At 34.7% G+C, this 19,407-nt stretch overlaps 1 protein-coding gene across 10 annotated transcripts in view; it reads right to left on the reverse strand.

Annotated features, from left to right (window-relative positions):
• LOC149775988 (uncharacterized) overlaps window positions 1–19,407 on the reverse strand; it is a 336,196-nt gene that overhangs the window by 195,982 nt on the left and 120,807 nt on the right. For all 10 annotated transcript variants that reach the window (XM_089941197.1, XM_089941195.1, XM_089941196.1 and 7 more), the window contains 4 exons: window positions 19,174–19,250; window positions 16,231–16,417; window positions 7,554–7,766; window positions 1,678–3,843 (listed from right to left, as the gene is read on the reverse strand). In XM_089941197.1, coding sequence (XP_089797323.1) covers window positions 1,678–3,843; window positions 7,554–7,766; window positions 16,231–16,417; window positions 19,174–19,250 — 2,643 coding nt within the window. The remainder of the gene's footprint in view (window positions 1–1,677; window positions 3,844–7,553; window positions 7,767–16,230; window positions 16,418–19,173; window positions 19,251–19,407) is intronic.

Below are 19,407 nucleotides of genomic sequence, written 5' to 3' on the forward strand. Positions count from 1 at the left end.
TATTTAGAAATGTGTGCAAACATGACAATGCTTTCAGATTTTTCTGTAAACAAACAAAAATAATGGAAAACAAGAATAAACATGTAAAGAGGAACTGACTAGATACCATACTTATTTCAAGATTACAGACATATACCAAGTGAGATAACTAAGTGTTCCTTTGGAAACATTGCATTTTTGTAACCTTGTGATATTGTCTCCCCTTACCTGTCCTGCTTTGAACGTCAAAATACTATGCATAAAAAATGAAACATCGTACATTCTCTGTTTAACTGGAAAACCTGATTCTCGTGTGGTAATGGGATAATTTTCATTTAGGACTCACTAGACATCATAAGCAGTCTGTTATTGAAACCGGATGTTGATAGAACTTTCTATAAAGATTGTTTTCAAAATGGCTGCCACAATACCAATACTCGATGTCAGATTTGAACCTTTTTCAGATTTCATAATAAGTCTTCTGACAAAATCCCCATGTCAATATGACTTTCCTTTCAGGGGTAGCAATAACAAGACTTTAAAAATGGCTGTCAAAATGGTCGTACTGAAGCCACATTGGCACCATTTTCAACAAGAACCAACAAGACTTCATACAGAGTCTTTAAGTGAAAGCCCTATGATATGACCATCCCTTCAATATAAGTACTGACAACAAGATTTTCAAGATTCCTACTGTGGTGGCCATACTGGCTGTCCAAGCAGTACTACTTTCATTTGGGACCAAACAGACCTTGTGCTAAATGTATGTGTCAAGTTTCATAGCAGGGTTTTTTTTTTTTTGAAGCTCAATCACTTTCACATATCATAATACTCCTTAAATTACTTCCAGGACAGTGAACCATCATTCTCAACAAACTTGTTGTAAAAAAACAAAGATTTCCGGATGTTTTCTGAGCAAACTTTTCAATTATTGTCCCAGATTTCATGGAAGCTGCTTTTCACAAATACTGATATGTTTACAGGTTCCACCATTTTGCTTTATGATGTCATGTTCTGTATACAATGATTTGCCGTAAATTATGATCCTTAACATGCCTAGAAGAGCTGTTTGCAGCTGCCCTGCATTTTACAAAACACAAGCCCTGTCCCAGCAGTTTAGGAGTGTGATAACAAACCGGTGCTAACAGACAGATGGATTTCATACCATCCCATTAAGCTTTGTTGTCTATAACTAGGGTGATAAAACGTTAGTCAAAACGATAAGGGGGTGGGTATGTGTGTGCGTGTAATTGGGGACTTAATACACTGAAATGCATAACAATGACTATGCTTACATTATATCCACAATTTTGAATGTGTATGTATGCAAATGTCATAAGCGGCTGTACATACATGTGTTCATAAATATATTGTAGCCATTTAAGTGAATCATTAAAGCAACAATAATACCTGCAATTAACATCAAATTTAAGTTGGTTTGTATGATAAAGTGACTGGTAATTGTATGGCTCATGATGAATATTTCACAATTTAAGACAGGAAAAGTAGTGGCCTACCTCTTGGCAAATGAGTTAGTTTATACAAGGACAGGATTGAAAGTAAACTATAATTAAGGACAACCAATATAATATACAAATGGAAAACTATCCATTTGCATTATACCTCACCCATCACCAAACTCAAATTGTAGCAATCAAATAAAATTTGTTACAAATATATTTCAAACCGATTTCATACCTTCAATTAGGCTCTCATATTTCTCCTCAACTTCTGCCAAAGCATGTTTGTGTTCTTGGATTAATTCCGTCTTCTCTACCTCCCACATTTCTTGCAGCTCTTCTCGAAGCAGATCCATTTTCTCTTCATATTCTCTTCTCATTTCATTGACACGAATTTCATAGTCTTTCTTTGCTTGATCAGGCATGGATTGGTATTTCTCTCTAGATTTTTTCTCTCCCTGATCTTTCTCCTTCTTAGTTTCATCCAATATTCTATTCATATCACTTAACCTTTCCTTTAATTCTTTTTCTTTAGATTCATACTCTGTTTTCAACTGCTCCAATCGGAACTCATACTCCTTTCTAACTTCATCTACTAATTTCTTATCATCTTCCTCTACTTTTCTACTATCTTCTAAATTAAACTGAGCTTCAATTAACTTCTCTTTACTGTCTGTTAATAATTTATCATATTCTTCTTTTAATCTGGCAAAGTTTTCCTCATATTCCACCTCAAGTTCCTCCCTAATCTTTTCCTTCCAGAACTCAATATCTTTGTCTTTCTCATCACTATCCATTTTGTCTTTCAGACCTGAGTCTACAATGTCGAAAGTAATAAGATCTGTTCCTTGTGATTCAAGTCGAGCTTCTGCTTGGGACTGAAGCTCTTCTATTTTCTGTTGATATTCAACATCAATATATTCAACAGCCTCCTCATTCTCTTTTGGAATTTCTTGTAACACCACTTCACTTGGAAGAGAAGCAGGGCTGTCTCCTTCAGCACTCTCAGATTTCCATAATTTTTCTTCAAATTCCTGCAATCTTCTCTCATACTCCTCCAGTTTTTCTTCATATTCTTGTTTCATTTGTTCAATTGTTTCCTCAAATTCTTCTGACAATTCATCTCTAATGTGCTCCCTCATTACTGATTCATCAGTTGTCACAGCCTGTTCTACTTGATTTTCAAGTTTTGATTTTAACTCTTCTAGTTCCAATTGTAGTTCACTTATTTTTTCTTCATACTCGTGTCTTAGCTCATCCGTCGTCCTATTCAAAGATTCATCATATGCCCCTGATATTTTAGTCATCCTTTCTTCACCTAACACTGACCCGTCTCCCTCACTTGCATCACTAGTACTAGTAGATTCTAAGTATCTTAATTTACTCTCATACTCATTAGTCAACTTTTTCACTTCCTCCTCATGAGCTTGAGTCAATGCCACAGCCTGCTCTCTGAGCAGTGCATTCATTTTTTGTTTAATTGCTTCAGCCTGTTTATGTAACTCATCATTATGCCTGTTTTCCAAGAAGTCGGCCTGTTTCTTCATTTCTTGTTCATACTTGTTGGATAATTCCTCAGCCTGGTTTCGAATCTCCTCCTCATGTTTTATTACATTTATCGATTCCACCTCAACTTTCAGAGCTTCTAAAGCATGTTGATGCTGAAGAGTTAGTTCATCTATCTCCTCTCTCATCTTTCTCTCAATCTCTTTGTATGAAAATAGCTCCTTTCCAAGTTCATCTATCTTTGTATTAAGTTCTTTAATTACTTTTGATTGATCTGACTCAGATTCAGTCTCATCCTTTTTACCTTTTTCCACCTCCTTTTCTAGACAAGCAATCCTAGTATCTCGGTCTTCCAGCAACTTTTTAAGATTCTGAATTTCCTGGGATCGAGCTTTCAAATCATCTTCCATTTCTTCCAAAGATTTTGTATCATCCAGAAGTTTCCCATGAAGTTCAGTTTCAATGTTCACCTCCTCTTCAAGTCTTTTCTGAAGTTCCAACAACATACGGTCCTTTTCCTTCAACTGTCCCTCAAGCTGTTTCAACTTAGCATCTTGTGACTGCATCTTTTTATCCATTTCTCGCAACTGAACCTCATAAACCTCTTCTGTTTTTGGAGGCACTTCAGGTGCTGTACCCTCTGTATCTGATACTGCAGTGAGCGCTACAGTTTTTTGAACATAAGCCCTTTCCCTTTCAAATATGGCTGGAGGTTCTGTTTCAGGCAGTGCTGAGGTAGACCGGTGGCCATCCTGGAGGTCTGATATAGTCTGTTGTAGCTGCTGAATTTCAATTTTGTAGCTTTCTTCTGCATCTTTAACTTTATTTCCATAGTACTCTTTTAATCGTTCCAATTCCTTATTATGCTCCTCTGTTAAACATGACCTCAGCATTTCCTCTGAAATATCATGATTTATGTACTGCAATCCACACAAAATATCTAAATGCTGTACACAGTTTTAAAGGTCAATATATATTCATGTGAAACATATTAGTTAATTAGACAAGATTATAACAACAAATACTGTGGTACTAATTGGGAAAAATTGTCATTCTGATAATAATATCATCAATCTCGAAAACACTGATACTAAACATACAAGGAATGCAATGTAAGAAGAGGGATATTAATTTTGTTTTAATATGAGGGTCATAGTTATGTTTAGACATTCATCAGATAAAGTACAAAGTGATAATGTCATGCCTGATTACATGAAGTCTTGATTTTTCAATTGCAATATATATTTAATAGCCTACCTGATTCCTAAAATGATATAATTATTTAAACTAAGTTAATAATATAAGATGAGAAATTTTAAAACATTCCATTTATGATCTGATGCAATTTTTGTAAGAACACTAGGAATACCAAGCGAATGCCAACCAATCAGCAAAGGTTATGCGGTTAATGATATCAAGCAAGACACGCAAGTGTGTGTACTTCATTTTTTGTTTAGTAATTCAGCATAAATGTCATGAGACCTTATCATCATAGATGACAAATATTTATATTCTGAAATTGTATCTTGTCTTAATATGAAAACTATGTTCCAATAACAAACAGGCTTACAACCATACAGTAAATGCATCGTGGATTAAGGGTTGCCATTCTATCCAGTGGATGTGGAGAGAGGACAAGGGAGTAAGTGCCCGCTACAAGCAGTGGATGTCATGGGTCAATTTCATACCTTTACCCTTAAAAAACAATACACTGGTAATATTTCTTGTGGTATTTATCATTGGTATAGGGATACAACAATATGAACATGCATAATGAATAGAAAATATGAGGTTCCGAATTTTTTGGACATCTTCCCACACCTGTCCATGACAAAACTTACATCAGAAAAACTGCTTGGCTACAATGTATATCCCTGTTGTTCAGTTGCAAGTACATACTGTTCTGCATCAAGAATTTTGTCCAAAATAAAGTTAATGGTGTACCTGATCAGTGACATTTATTGTGTAAACAATATAATACACAGCTAATATTTCTCTATGACAATATATTAAATATTCAGATCATCATCAATGGAAGTAAACACGTTTACTTCTATCTGTAGGATATTAGTTTTTCACTTGGAAATTCCTAAACTTGTCAACAACTCTGAATGTTTTTGAAAGGAGAATGACCTACATCCTGGCTCTATTATTGTGACTTAACTTTTTTATATAATGTTGCTTACGTGAAAAATTACTAATTCTTGTCTTAACATCCAATGCAGAATGAGTCTCATCATTTTTTTCAGTTTTTAATTTGGTTGGATTTATTTATTCAAATTATGATTCACTGGAATTACAAAGTGCTCAACAATATTCTTGAACTAAAACATTAATTTGGAATTATAGCAAATTCAGACAAGGACAATATGGATTATATTATTGTGATACATCAGAAGACTGTTAATATATCACCACATTCCAGGCCATTGGCACATTCAATATTGAAATTTATTTCAAACACTAACAGAATTCAATTGGAACTTCACACATTTGAATTTGTGATAGAACTTTTAGGTTTGACAGAACCTTTTGGTCTATTTGGGATTTAATTCACAATACTGTACGTTCTTATTACATTTTCACTTTTATTCTAATGAAATAAATTACTTGTTGAATTTTACAAAAGTTGTTGGTTTTCGCTTTTTATATTACTTAGCTTAAGACCACATAGTCGTAACATTATTATTTTATTTACAGTATCTCTTTAACATCAATTCTATTTCCAAAAACACCTTTAAGGAAATTATTAAAAGCAGTATATAATACCTTAATCTGTACACTTAGAACATAAGTGGTTATCTGAGAGTATTTTAATTTTTAAATGCACCGAATTCATCATGTTATTAAAGATTGCTATCTATCATTAGCTGTTCATGTCATAAATGAAGTAATTTTATTATAAAGGTTACTTCCTTCATGTTTTTCATGAATCTATCATCAAGCATCAATAGAAGATTGACATTTTTCCTTTGAAGGTAGCCACTGTGCTTGTTAACAATGGCCAGTCAGGAAGGTGTTAAGCTTCAATGTTAGTGCCTAAAAATATTAACAAATGAATGAAAATGTTTCTTGTGTTTGTGGAAAAACAAATTTTGGACTTGTAATATGGACTAAGAAATACGATGTGGTCAAGTTGTGATATTTTTGTAAAAAACTGATTTCTAGAGGTATGCAAAACAAACCATATACAAATTTCTCTCCATTCGTTTTGCAATGCAGCACATATAATACAAGTTTATCAAGCAGCACAAAACTATGATATGTTTAAGAAAGCTATAATATTCTACAGGCTTTCCTTTGAAAAATCAAATGTATCTTTCTTTGTAATATAATCTGTTTATTATATGCAAAAGAAAGTGAGAGACACAATGCACTGCAACTTTCTACCTATGTTATTCAACAGTTTTTACCACTAACTTAGAAACAGGCACTGATAATACATGCATTTTTTTAAATGTGCTGTAATTATCTCAATTTTGGAAATCGTCTACAAATAAACTTTAGAAATAAAATTTTGATTTTGCTCCTTATTCAGAATAAATATTAACAAGAATTTTTATATAACTGACTGTTAATAATCGCCATCAGCGTGCTTTTCTTATTATCTTTTGTCGATTCTGGTAATAATTAACAAATACAAACTTAAAACTTTTTAATTTAATATATTAAAAGTTGAATGAGTAAGCCTTACTGCAATATTCAAAGTGAAAACTGTGACAATTTTCATGACAACCTTAGAATAAGATGAACTGCTCAAAGTGCACATTAAATAATTGGGATTTACAGCCACTGAAGCCAAAACCTCTTCACCTCCAGTTTGGAACAATAAAAGAAGTTCTACCAGGGATACCTGTTTTTAGCCATTAAAAATACAAAGTCACATATTAATAATTAATCAATGCAATCAGTGATACATTGTATAGCTTTGGCAAACACATGGCATAACGATTTTGAGCAATATGCAAGGTAGTATTGATAGATACAAATTCAGCTTAACAAGTTAAACAGGAAGAAAGTATAAAAAGAATTAATTAACATAAGTAAAGCCAAAACCAAAACAATGTACAAAACTGGAGGCCTTCTATTATACAGTAAAAACTAATTTATCTATTGCAGTTACCCATTTAACAACTGACTTTGTATAATAGTAGGCATTTCAGTTGAATTGCAAAAGAGGACTAGGATATGATACATATCCGGGAGAAATAAATTGCCACTGCAATATTAAGAAAAAAAAAATATTTTTCCCTCCTTCCACACCAAAAAATTGGCAACACCCTTACTTTCTAAACTGTGTACATGTATATCTTCTGGCAGTAAACCTTCCATTATTATTGATTTTAATTAAAAAATAATTTAGTAATTTCACATTGCTGCGAGTCTTTGAATAATAAATGGCACCATGTACAACTTACTTAACACGGACAGAAGGATAGAAAATCATAAAACTAATTGCTCCAATCATATTTGTGGTGGTGCACATTTAGATCAGCTTTGCATACAGCTAACCACTTAGTTCTAATCTAAACAGAATAGTATGAATTAGTGCATGATTTCTAAAACTCTTCTCAATGCACTGGCACATGGGAGCGAGAGTAGGCATACCAGTCCGAGTTTCGATCTTGGTCTGGAAGGTTTTCATCTGTTCTTCATAATCCTGCCGGATGTCCATCATTTCTTTCTGCTGTTTCTCTACTTCCTGTGACTGAGATGCCATCATTTCCGTACGAAGAGCAAGCAGCTGCTCATATTCAGACAGGAGACGAGAGCGGAGTTGTGTAATTTCTTGCCTCTGGCCCTCCAGTGTCTGAACCACATCTGAAATGTTGATTACTTTCTAGTTTTCAACTGCATATAAACATTAATATCGCTATTTCAAGTAATTCTTTTGGGGCAAAAGCAATCAAATGAATACAAACTTCTAATTTATTCACACTGTCAGCAGGTGAAAAAACTCTCCATTTAAATCTGCTGCCTTTCCACTTAAAATATTAAGAGTTATAAGTAATGAACAACTTATAAAGCAAAACAGTGCTTTACATTTTTCCCTTTCCATCTGTTATGTTTTATATTTGTAAGTTATGATGGCACTTGTTACAGTGCCGAAGAAAAGGGAGTTAAGTGCCTTTCCCAAGGGCATACCAAGTAGCCAATTTGGGATGCCCTGGGCAGGTACCCAACCAACATTCCTTGGATTATCAGTCCGACAGTTTACCAACTGAACCACTGTGGCTCCTAATGTACTGCTTTTTTTTAACTCTAAGACACTGGACAGTGTTCATTTAAATTCTTCCTGACATAAGAGTCTCTTACAAGATAATATCATGCTACTTTTCAGTGAGATAATATCACATTGTCTCCTTCATGAGCCACATTTACATCATATAAGTTGTAAACATTTTCAAAAGCTAAAATTACCACTTTATATATCTATGAAAAAATGGCATTTATGGCAATATTTAAAGTGAGGCATTGGCATCAAAAACGTCTTTAGTCAGAAAATCTTACCAACCAGACTGTCTCCATCTTGAACTTGGGGGTGGTGGCTATGAACCTGATAAACCAATTAAAGTAAATCACCAGTCAGAACTTTCCATTTGCTTTCTGTTATAAGAGATACAAATGAAAGCAAAGAGAGTCCAGTTTATAATCTATCTAACGACCCACATGGAGAATAAAGTATTTATCTCCTCCAAAATCAACAATTTCTCAGGGCTGGTTGGAACTACCATCATAGAAGGGGATGACAAAAGGGGCCCATTCACAACAATTTGGACCACCCATTTGATGTTCAAACACACACAGATCCATGTCTGTTGAAATGAAAGAATCAAACACCTACTAAAATATTGTTGGAAGGCAGCAGAAGTGGCAACATGTCATTGTCATATCTTCTGCGGCTTGAAAGAGGCGACTCAGGGCTTCCTCTTCCCTTTATTAATTAACTTCATGTGCTGGGAAAACTACACCCATCAACTCTGCTACTGCTGTCACAACAACTGATGATGATCAGATCCCGTTCTGGTGAAAGTCTCTCAAGAGTGGGATCTGTACTTGCGATGTCTAATGGACAATGGAGAAAATAAGGAAAACTGGAGGGAAAATACCTATACAGTCTGCGTCCCTGCATTTTCAATACAGCCTCTGAACAATTGGAAAATCAAAATGGCAACAACTGTAAAGTCAGAGAATGATGTGGCTACAGTGATTCATGCTGCAGTAAGGAAATTCAATGTAGTGTGGTGCACTGCTCTATTAACAAACTGGTCAATGAGGCATGAAGACTTCCACATGTTCATTACCTGCTTTCTTCACAAGTCTTAAGATACTGAGTGATGCCAAGTCTAGCAATAATGAGGTTGCCATTATATTTCTAATTAACTTTAAGGCTGCTTGAAATTTTGGCAATCTATCTTGTAATAAATGGAGCGGACATGTTACCAATGCTTTAGGGGCCCCCGAGTGGCAGAGTGGTCTAAAGTACTCTCCGTTACGGATCACTGCCATCTCACCTCTGTCTGCGTGGGTTCGAGTCTCGGATTCAGCCAATGTGGGTATGTGAGAAAGCTTGCCAGTAGCTTTTCTCGTGGGTCGGTGGTTCTTTCCAGGTTCTTCCTCCACCATTAATACTGGCTGCAATGTATAGCCTATCGTGTGCTGAAAAATGGCGTTAAACTCCACAACAACAACCAATGCTTTATCTCAGTCTAGATTTGCAGTTTCCAGGTGATAAGGCAAAAAAGCATTCTTGTTCAGCTGACCATCCCTGTTTTTATTGTTGCTGACCATAGCACTTTTTACCCACAGGGTTTAAAAGAAAAAACAACAAACAAACAAGAAAAGGTTTTCTAATTCCTGAAATTAATTTGTGGATCTAATTAAGTGGTTTGCTCAGTAGTTGAAACACTTAGTACATTATACATACTAATTATTATATATAATGTTTTTAAAAATAATAAAACTACCTACCTACCCTAATTTTAAAACCAGTGTAATAGGAAACACATATTTCGGGGAGTGGGGGGGCGTGGATAAGCATCTGAATGCATCTGATACCAGTCGGCAGCTAATGATTCTGGCAGCTGCCTTTTTTTCTGATAAACAGTCAATCTCCTTTACCCTAATGCACTGAGGCAGAAAATAATATTTCTAACTCTGATGGTGGACATTCAGCAGTAGGCATAATTCAACAAAAAAATTTCAACGGACAACTTCAAATGAAGTCAGTCCTGAAAACAAAAGACAGGCCATCAATGGTAGGATCTGGTTGAGGTTATCACCGTTTTCACATTTATGTTTATCATCATGTAGTAAGACTTCTACATCCGCATATATCCGATCCATTGGAAGGGAAGAGGTAGATTTGTCAATGAGGTATAATTGGTAGACTGCTTTGTGGATGGACCAACCTGAAAGGTTCCAATAAAAACACATGGACAATGGAACAGTCAGCCATTTCTAGCCCAACCCATTGTAAATAAATAATAAGGAAATCTGATAAATCATGACCTAGAACAGCAGATGAAAGCATAAATGTCAATGTGGATGCCTGAAAACTCCAGAGAAGCTGGCCAGAAACCACTTGCACCAAGATTGAGAGGCACTTTCTCACTGCTCTGGCATTCATCCTTCCCTCATCTCCAAGTCAAATGGTGAACGGCAAGATAAAAAGTCCCTCTATATCTGTAGTTTTATGGATAATTCTTCTCAAGTTTGCAAAATATTTCCAGCCATGATTACTTATTTCTCTTCTTCAAGCTGACTGAAAAGCAATCCAATAGATCACCCCTCAAACATGCATTGTTTGTTCACAACACATCAGTGCACATATATACCATTCTTAGATACTTACCATTATTTATTGTTTCTCCAAAGTTACAGTCAGTTGAAAGGGTCTTTTGTGACCTGTGCTACATACTTCTGTATCAAACCTAGTGCTTGCCAACTTGATAAACCACCTGGAATCTAAATGACTGGGTTACATTAATGGATAACAGGTGTCCCATCAGTATCAAGCAACCAATCAGATGTTAGATCAATATCAAGCAACCAATCAGATGTGACTTTTGTTCATTCAAAATATTTTAGTTTCTAAGCTCATGTGACATAAGTATCGTTGAATGTGACTATCACTTAATGAATACTGTCCTGTGACTATATTAACAGCATGCAAAATTACAAAAACATACTATTAATTTTACACTGTAATCCAAATTGCTCAGAACAGTCAATTTGGCGCCATAACTAATAAACACCAACAACTACGTGCAATGATAAACAACATGACAAATATGCGCAAGACAAAAGCATGCATGTATACAACTACTGGGAAGACACCTATATAGGTAGACAAAGAAGAGGTCGACGTACAAATCCAAGATTTGCCTTACAACTCTGGAACATCTGAGATCAAATAACAAACAACCTGCCATGCATCAACAACTCAGTTGAAGCCTGGCATCATTCATTTCAACAGATGGTAGATTGTCATAATCCATCAGTATTCAAGCTAATTGAACACGTCATAAAGAACAAGATCACTACGAAATGAAATTTGAGAGATTTCGTTCGGGCATCAGACAATCAGAGGCATCTAAATCAACGATGTTCGTCCTAATTGCCGTCTCCAGGCTTTGGTCCCAATATATGGAACAGTACCATTAGAAGATTACTTGTGAGGAATACCTCATAACATTAACATCTAATATTTCTGCTTATGATTTATACATAAATTAGGCTAGTTTTGCACAATATTCTTTTTCAATATTTTAATAAGGCAATAATAGGTTTGTTAACATTTCACAGCAAGTGTGTATAGGATGCCTGCCGTGTATAGAGTAATAAACATTCTAAGTAAATAAACCAACATTTGTTTTTGCAAATTTATGTTTTATTTATTTACACGTTCTTAGGTGCGCTTATGTCCTGCGTGCATTTGTCGCTGCGCGCTTTTGACTGTGCACTTATGTCAGCGCACATTTGTCTTGCACACTTTTGTTGGGTCACCGTCTATTTACCCATCCATTTTGTAATCTAGATTGATGTTGAACAGTGACAATAGTCCAAAGAGAAAATCCACCTCACTGAATGTATGGGAGTGCTACTGTAACAAAATTTGAAATGGCAACAGGTGGTAGAGTTGTGATTCCATATTAATTTAAAAGTTTACAAATACTGAAGATTGTAAGATTTCTGGAATCCTGCAGAAGGGAGAGGCCACATGGGAATCCCAGACTTTGCTTTTGACAGACTCTGTGTTGGTGTGAAAGCTCAGGATTTCTGCATTTTCACTGCCTTTCTAAAAGACATAGACCAAGAGCCCTTTGATCTGCTTGTATAGGCACTACAAGGGTTGGCAGACGTACCCTTTACATACCAAAGACAAGTCTCTTACATGTACTCTGACCTGCTTGTATAGGCACTACAAGGGTTGGCAGATGTACCCTTTGCACACCAAAGACAAGTCTCTTACATGTCCTCTGACCTGCTTGTATAGGCACTACAAGTTTAGCAGACGTACCCTATGCACACCAAAGACAAGTTTCTTACATGTCCTCTCATATGTTGAACTTACATTTCAAGCACCTAGTTGCCAATGAATCTGTACATGTAACAATGAAAAATTGAATAAGTTATGAAAATGTAAAAAGATACCAACATCAAATTAGGGCATCATAAAAAGTGAAACTTAAAAGTTACCCATGCAATGATACAAAATAGAGTGGACTGAGTCCACAACAGGGGAAAATCATGAAAAACTAAGGACTAAAATTTTAAAATATATCTGATACAATGTGAAAGACAATGTGCTGACAATAGAGAACTTATTTACAAATACTGAAGTGTTGATACTGAAGCCAACAATTTACTACCAACACTACTGATATAACAGGCGCAGGGCTCGAAATTAGCAGTAGTCCGCTAGCCAGAGGCTAGCAGATTTCCTGTCGGACTAGTAACTTTCATAATGTTAATAGTCCGATGGACTAGTAAGTTTCGGTTATCAATAGTCAGCATTTGTTTACGCCATTCCCTAATAGACTTGATATAGCAGATGTTCTGTAGAATCAAAGCAGTGGCCATTGTAAACAGTCATAAAATATTAGCATGAGAAGATGAAGTCAATTTCTGCCTCAGAAAGGTGCATTTCTATAACAAGAATCCATCCGATTTTGTGCATTTCACTTAACAGCGCAAATTATGGTCCCATCATTAACAATGGAAGTTTGGTAATTGAGCCTAATTAATCTGATAATGAATTAAATGAAAAAAATGACATGGTATCACATTTTATTCACTCGACCACAGTAACAAACCACAAAGCGGTATACCACACAAAAGAACAAGACAAAAACTATTCAAAGAAATTAGTGTGCAAGTTTTTTTAGTTAAGGTTCTTTTTTTTTTGCTCGCTACCCAAACGCTCCAACAGTCACAAACAGGTAACGACATATTTTACATTTCCATCGAAATAATTATAAGAATTAGATCAATTTATTACGATTAGATTACTGACACATCCTTTCCATAAAACTACTTCTTCTATGATGATAAGAATAGTTTTTGTATTTTTCCCTTACAAGAATGAACAAATAATTGAATAAACGTGGAGATATCCAAGCAGAATACCGTACATTTGTTTGGAATTAAAATCTCTGAGCATGGGCATCTAAGATTTGAAAATTTTCCGCCTTATTATTAATTTCAACAATACACTGAGGTTCGATTAATTAGGAACAATTACCAAACTTACGACTTATGATACCGTAATTGGAACTGTTAAATACAACGCACAGAGTGTCAGATGGCTTCGTTTGATGGGAACACACATTTTCCAAGCTGAAACTAACACTACCTTCTGATGCTAATATTTTATAACAGTGTTTACAATAGCCACTGCTTTGATCATGCAGAACATCCGCTGAAGTTAAGTCTTTGTTAGGGAGAGGTCATTTAATTTTGGGAGGGGGCAAAGACGTGTTTTGAAAAGTGTTTCTTGCTCTGACTTTCTTATATAAAGGACACTGTGCCATTCCTTTTCTTGCTTTAAGTAATTCGTGTCAGCTATACTATAACATCTCTTATTTCAAAACATGGCACAATTCCCTCCTTATAAGACAGACAAAATGTGGCATTTGATAGAAGGTGTTCAGCCAAAGCAAACATTGAATGAGAATGATGAGGAATAATTCTTATGATAGGGAAAAGCTTAATGGAAAGTTCAGAAGAAATGGACAAAAGACAGGGAATGGCTGAATTATGACGAGGGAAGGAACGTTATGTGGTGTAACTGGTGTACGCAATTCACAAAAACAAACACACAGAAAACATCCAGTTTTGTTGCAGGTTGTTCAAACTTTAAAACTGAATCGGTAAACGTACATGAAAGCTGTGTGACATTGTTTTGTGAACAGGACTAGTAAAGATTTAGCAGGACTAGTAAATTTCTCAATATACTAGTCCTTCTGGCTACAAAGAAATTTGCGTTAAATTCAAGCCCTGCAGGCGGGCAAATTTTCAGTGACCCGAACACCCTGGCAAGATATTTATCAGAGAGGGTCAGAAAACATGAAACACTCAACACATGAGAAGACATTTAGTTGGCTTGAGAAATTACTTAAAGTCCAAACAGAAAACAAATGCACTCCTGAAAATTGAAGGATGATTTGCAGTCTTACAAAGGAATGCATGTACTTAACACATTCACATTGTTTTATTCTTTTTAATCCAAAGTTTTCCAAAAGTTGGATTTGGTCAGAATACCTTTCACAACATTCAAATTTTGCTACCGAGTTCGTATGTATGAAACATGTCACACATGACTAAAGAATCATAAATACAATTATCACATGGTAGGTATAGTTTTCCTATAGTATGTGCCGTTTCATATTTTTTTATATTACCACATGTTAAAATATCAATTTATGTGATTCTGAGTGGTCAAATAAGCCCATGAAATTATTGTGCACTATTCTCTTTACTGATTGGTTGTGATTACGGGAAAACTTTTTTAATCCCACCTTCTGGAATTTTTGTTTTTCAATGAACATTTTAAGCCACCATTTTTCGAATCGACTCATAAAAGGTAATTGGGGGATAATGGTCTTACCTGTTTCAATATGGAAAATTTACCCCCACAGGGGTTTGTTATGACATGTATAACATATTGTTACATGAAAAATGGCTAAAATCTAAGGACAAAAACAACAAGTAAAACTGCGGGTATTGCTTGTGTGGGGTGGGGGTTGAGGGAGGCGGAATATCTGTAGCATGGAGTCCACCCTATATATGATCGGGGTTTAAATGTTAACTTACAGAAGTAAATAAACTCTCCTCTGTTCACAGAAGAATGTGGACATAAACTGGTCTCCAAACAAGAGAAGTTTATTCAACCATTTACGTGGTAAATATGTGATACAATTCCAAGTCAAAATGAAATTTGTTTGCATATTCTGTTGTTTACTGTTCCAAGTCAAGTATTGCAAACATCCGGTCACAAATACATTACAGTAAATATGGGAATTTCTGCATCCAGGAAACATTCTTTCATATGAATATCACACTATCAATGTAATGTTTATCTGTGAAAATGACACTTTAAGGTTACATAAACATGGATAGTCAACTGTATGGGTAGTGCATCAAACAATGCGACATCACACATATTAAACATTCTGTGCTCAAAAATGATTCTGTGTAAAATGTTCTGTTTATTAGGAAGGACGCTTGTTCTTGGATTCATGGTTTGTAAGAAAAGTATGATCTGCATTTGAACGTCAATACAATTTCAGCTTTTGTTGGGAATATTTTTTACGCACAACAAATCAAAGGTGCATCATCTGTCAGAATGAACAAAATTATTTTTCTCCTTTCCATCTAAATAATTTCCACTGAAATAAAAACTATGTGATAAAAAGAATCTCAAACGACCAAGGCTTGCAAAAGCTGGATATTATTCAACTCGTTTCATAAACTCAATATTAAATCATTACCAATTTCAGATCCTCTATTTATATTCGTAACATTCACCATTAATTTGTGACAGCTACAAATGTTTTATTAAAACAAAAAAAAAAAATAATTATTATCATTAAAGTTGTAACAAAATTATTCGGGAATTTCCGTACATTCCTTACTGACCAGTACAGTAAAAAAGTACAGTGGTACGTATCACAGGAATAAAATACCGCAGTAAACTGGTACACCAATAATACTGCACACATCTACAGCACTGATTTCAAAAATACTAACAGATGACAATTTGTAACAGCTATCTTTATACCTTCAGCACTTTCTATTGTATTGTCTCTCTCCTGCAGAAAGTGGAATTCCTCCTGAGTAACTGGTGCTGATTTTACACTTTCTGTATCATCAAATTCAGAATCCGTTTGGGAATCACGAGTGGTGTGGATTTTTTTGGGAGAGAATCCCCGTTTCACAGACTCTTTTTCAAGATCTTCCGAAATTTTCTGAAACAATAATGCACAGTTCTATTAAAAAATTCCTCGTAGAAAAATATGTATGCATTGGTTTTGAACAGCAATATCATACACTAAAAGTATGCAGAAAATCCAATGAATTAAAAGAAAACCACCTGAACAATAAAACTAAATCTGCATGTGCTTTTCAATTTCAAATTAAAACAATTTACAAGCAAACTGGCCTCTTCCTTCACAAAGTCTCTAAAGAGAAAACTGGTACTATTATACTCATCAATATCCTAAGAGGGGGTTTGATATCTTTGATACATCAATAAATCATAATATTTTACCTGCTGAGTGTTATCGTGATAAAAAGTGAAACTAATGATACAGAAAAATAAGTGAATGAAAAAACAAATTACACAAACAGTCCAATAATAAATATTTACACGTAGCCTTTCAAAACCTTCAATTGATATTTGTTTTGTAAATTTGTTTTAATGTTACTTTTAACATATTATTGGCTAATTCATGCAAAGGAAATGGGAGCTAAGTGCCTCTCCCAAGATCACAGACAACAGCCAACCCAGGCATGCCATATACCTAGCTAGTTCCACATGCATGACATACTTGATGAGTAATTTAACAATTGTCCACTTGCACTAAGAGAACTTATAGTACCTTGCCAAGTACTGATGTTGTTAGCTACTTAATTCACAAAATAAAAAGATGATATCACCAATAAAGGGAATGCAAACTCACATTTTATATCCTACAACAAACACAAGACTATTTGCATAGTGTTATGACAGTGAATGACAGTAATTTTCAGTGACAGCTGGGGTTTTGGTGATATTCTAACAAAGTCAGCAACCACAGATTAGCAGATTAGCACTCTTTCGAGCTCTGTGCTACATTCATACCTGCTTCAGTGGTATGAGCAGCTTTACAAGTTTTATGGGTGATTTAAAATGAGGATGTGGTGTACTTCTGATGAATTCACCCATAAAGTTCCATAACTGTACATATACATAAGTGTGAGGTATGGAAAATGCTGTTACGTATATTTGATTTAATTTATATTTAATATAATTTAACTGTTTGTAAGTTTAAAAATATTTTTTTTAAATTTCATTACGTGTCAAAGTAATGTAACTTTGTTTACTAGGAATATGATATTTTCCAGATATTAGACCTGACTGTTTAATCATAAACACCGAATTTTGTATCTGGTTGATGACCTAGTTCCTGGTTTTGAGATTCAAGTAAACAACTTTTTAAATTCAATTTTAATGTGTGAATGATAATAGCGAAATCGAGGCTGTACTGGAATATGTGACCTTTGACGTGTAGATACCTTCTAAACCACTCTGGAATGTGATCAAGTGACCCTCATACAAGTATCTATTTTGTGCATTATTTGTCTGTATAACTTTGTCTATAGAGAAATAATCTCAGTTGAGCTTCTAAACACTGGGACATAAGGTGTTCATTTTGTTGTGACCAGTTTGGAGTTATATTTTAATTTTTATTCAAATTATTTTGATTCTAAAAGATTACCTCTTTTTCCTGGAAATATTTGAGTACTCATATATAAGTCTTGGACAAAGACATTTCTTTAAATTTTATTTGGAAATTCAAACACCAGAATATTGTCTGTGAATCAACAAAGAACTGTAGGCACATCCGTAATATAATGGCTATAGTATATGTTATCTCCTTCCATTTTGGATTTATCATCGGGACTCAAACTCAAATTTCATTAGAACATTTCGTTACCAGGACTTCTAAAATTTAATTTGTTGATTATTCTTGGATTATTTTTGGATTTGATTCTTAAAAACATAAGTTCTTATCTTTTCATGTTTACATTGGTTTTTCTTCGAGGGAAATAAATTATCTGTTAAATTTTAAAAAGCTTATTGTTTTCACTCTTTCTTTTGTTAACCCTTTACCTCATAGAGCATAGTGACAAAGTGCAGCTCACTATACATAGAACACAGGTTACCTAGTCGACCGCATACGCATAGCTTGCCTGTGAACTATTAAGCAATGTAGTGTATGTTACGTTTAACAGCAATTTTAACCATTTTACATTTTTGGTACACATCTATTACATGTGGAACAATTTAAGAGTAAAGTCCGATTGTTATAGCTGTGTAATTATTTATCACGGAAGAATTTGTTATGTGCTTTAAAATCTGGAGAGAATTCGTTCACCGTCATGTCAGTGAGACCGTGTGACCAACCATAGAGCTGCCATTTCTCATACTCGAAATTTACAAGTTTTTCATCTGTGTCTACATCACTAAGTCATCTAAATTTGATAATTTATAAAAACTAATTACAGCCTATATCAATATCAGAGCCTTTACCTAGGTTACTGAATCTTTCATAGTTGTGATTCTAATCATGAAAACTTCATAAGTACTGAATGAAATCCGCGACTGCCATTTTGGAGAGTGGAGATTACGACCCAGTTACTTTAAATAGCCGATATCGACCAGTACATAAACAGTGACCACGTGATCTGACGTAATTGTCATTCACAGAAATGAATGTAGTATCTAATAAGGGGTTTTCCCCGAAGGTGGCGCTACGAAAACAGGCTTAAAATGGCTGATGTTTACAGCAGACGTCAAAAGGCGCTTCTATGGGACTTTTGTAGAAGCGTCAAAAGTCGCTTCGATGCGACTTTTGTAGAGGCGTCCAAAGACGGTTGTATGAGGTAATGGGTTAATGTTTTTTAGAGCCTAAACAAGCAACATAAGAATGCTGAAAAATGTTTTACTGAAAACATTTACCTGAAGCAACTGTTTATGCTCATCACACAATTTCTTGTTTAATTTCCGTATGAAATCCACATTTTTCTCCTCTTCAGCTGAAATATAATTAAATAATATATCATATATGCAGTAGACATTAATCCTGAACACCATAAAGACATAAAACATTTTTGTTTTAAAATCATGCAATAAATATTTGTTCAATCTATTTAATACATGTACATGAGAAATATTTTATGAATATAATGTCTG

Source organism: Sinohyriopsis cumingii, chromosome 18 (genome assembly GCF_028554795.1).
Source record: "Sinohyriopsis cumingii isolate HCF-2022 chromosome 18, ASM2855479v2, whole genome shotgun sequence".
In the NCBI taxonomy this organism is placed as follows: Eukaryota; Metazoa; Mollusca; class Bivalvia; order Unionida; family Unionidae; genus Sinohyriopsis; species Sinohyriopsis cumingii.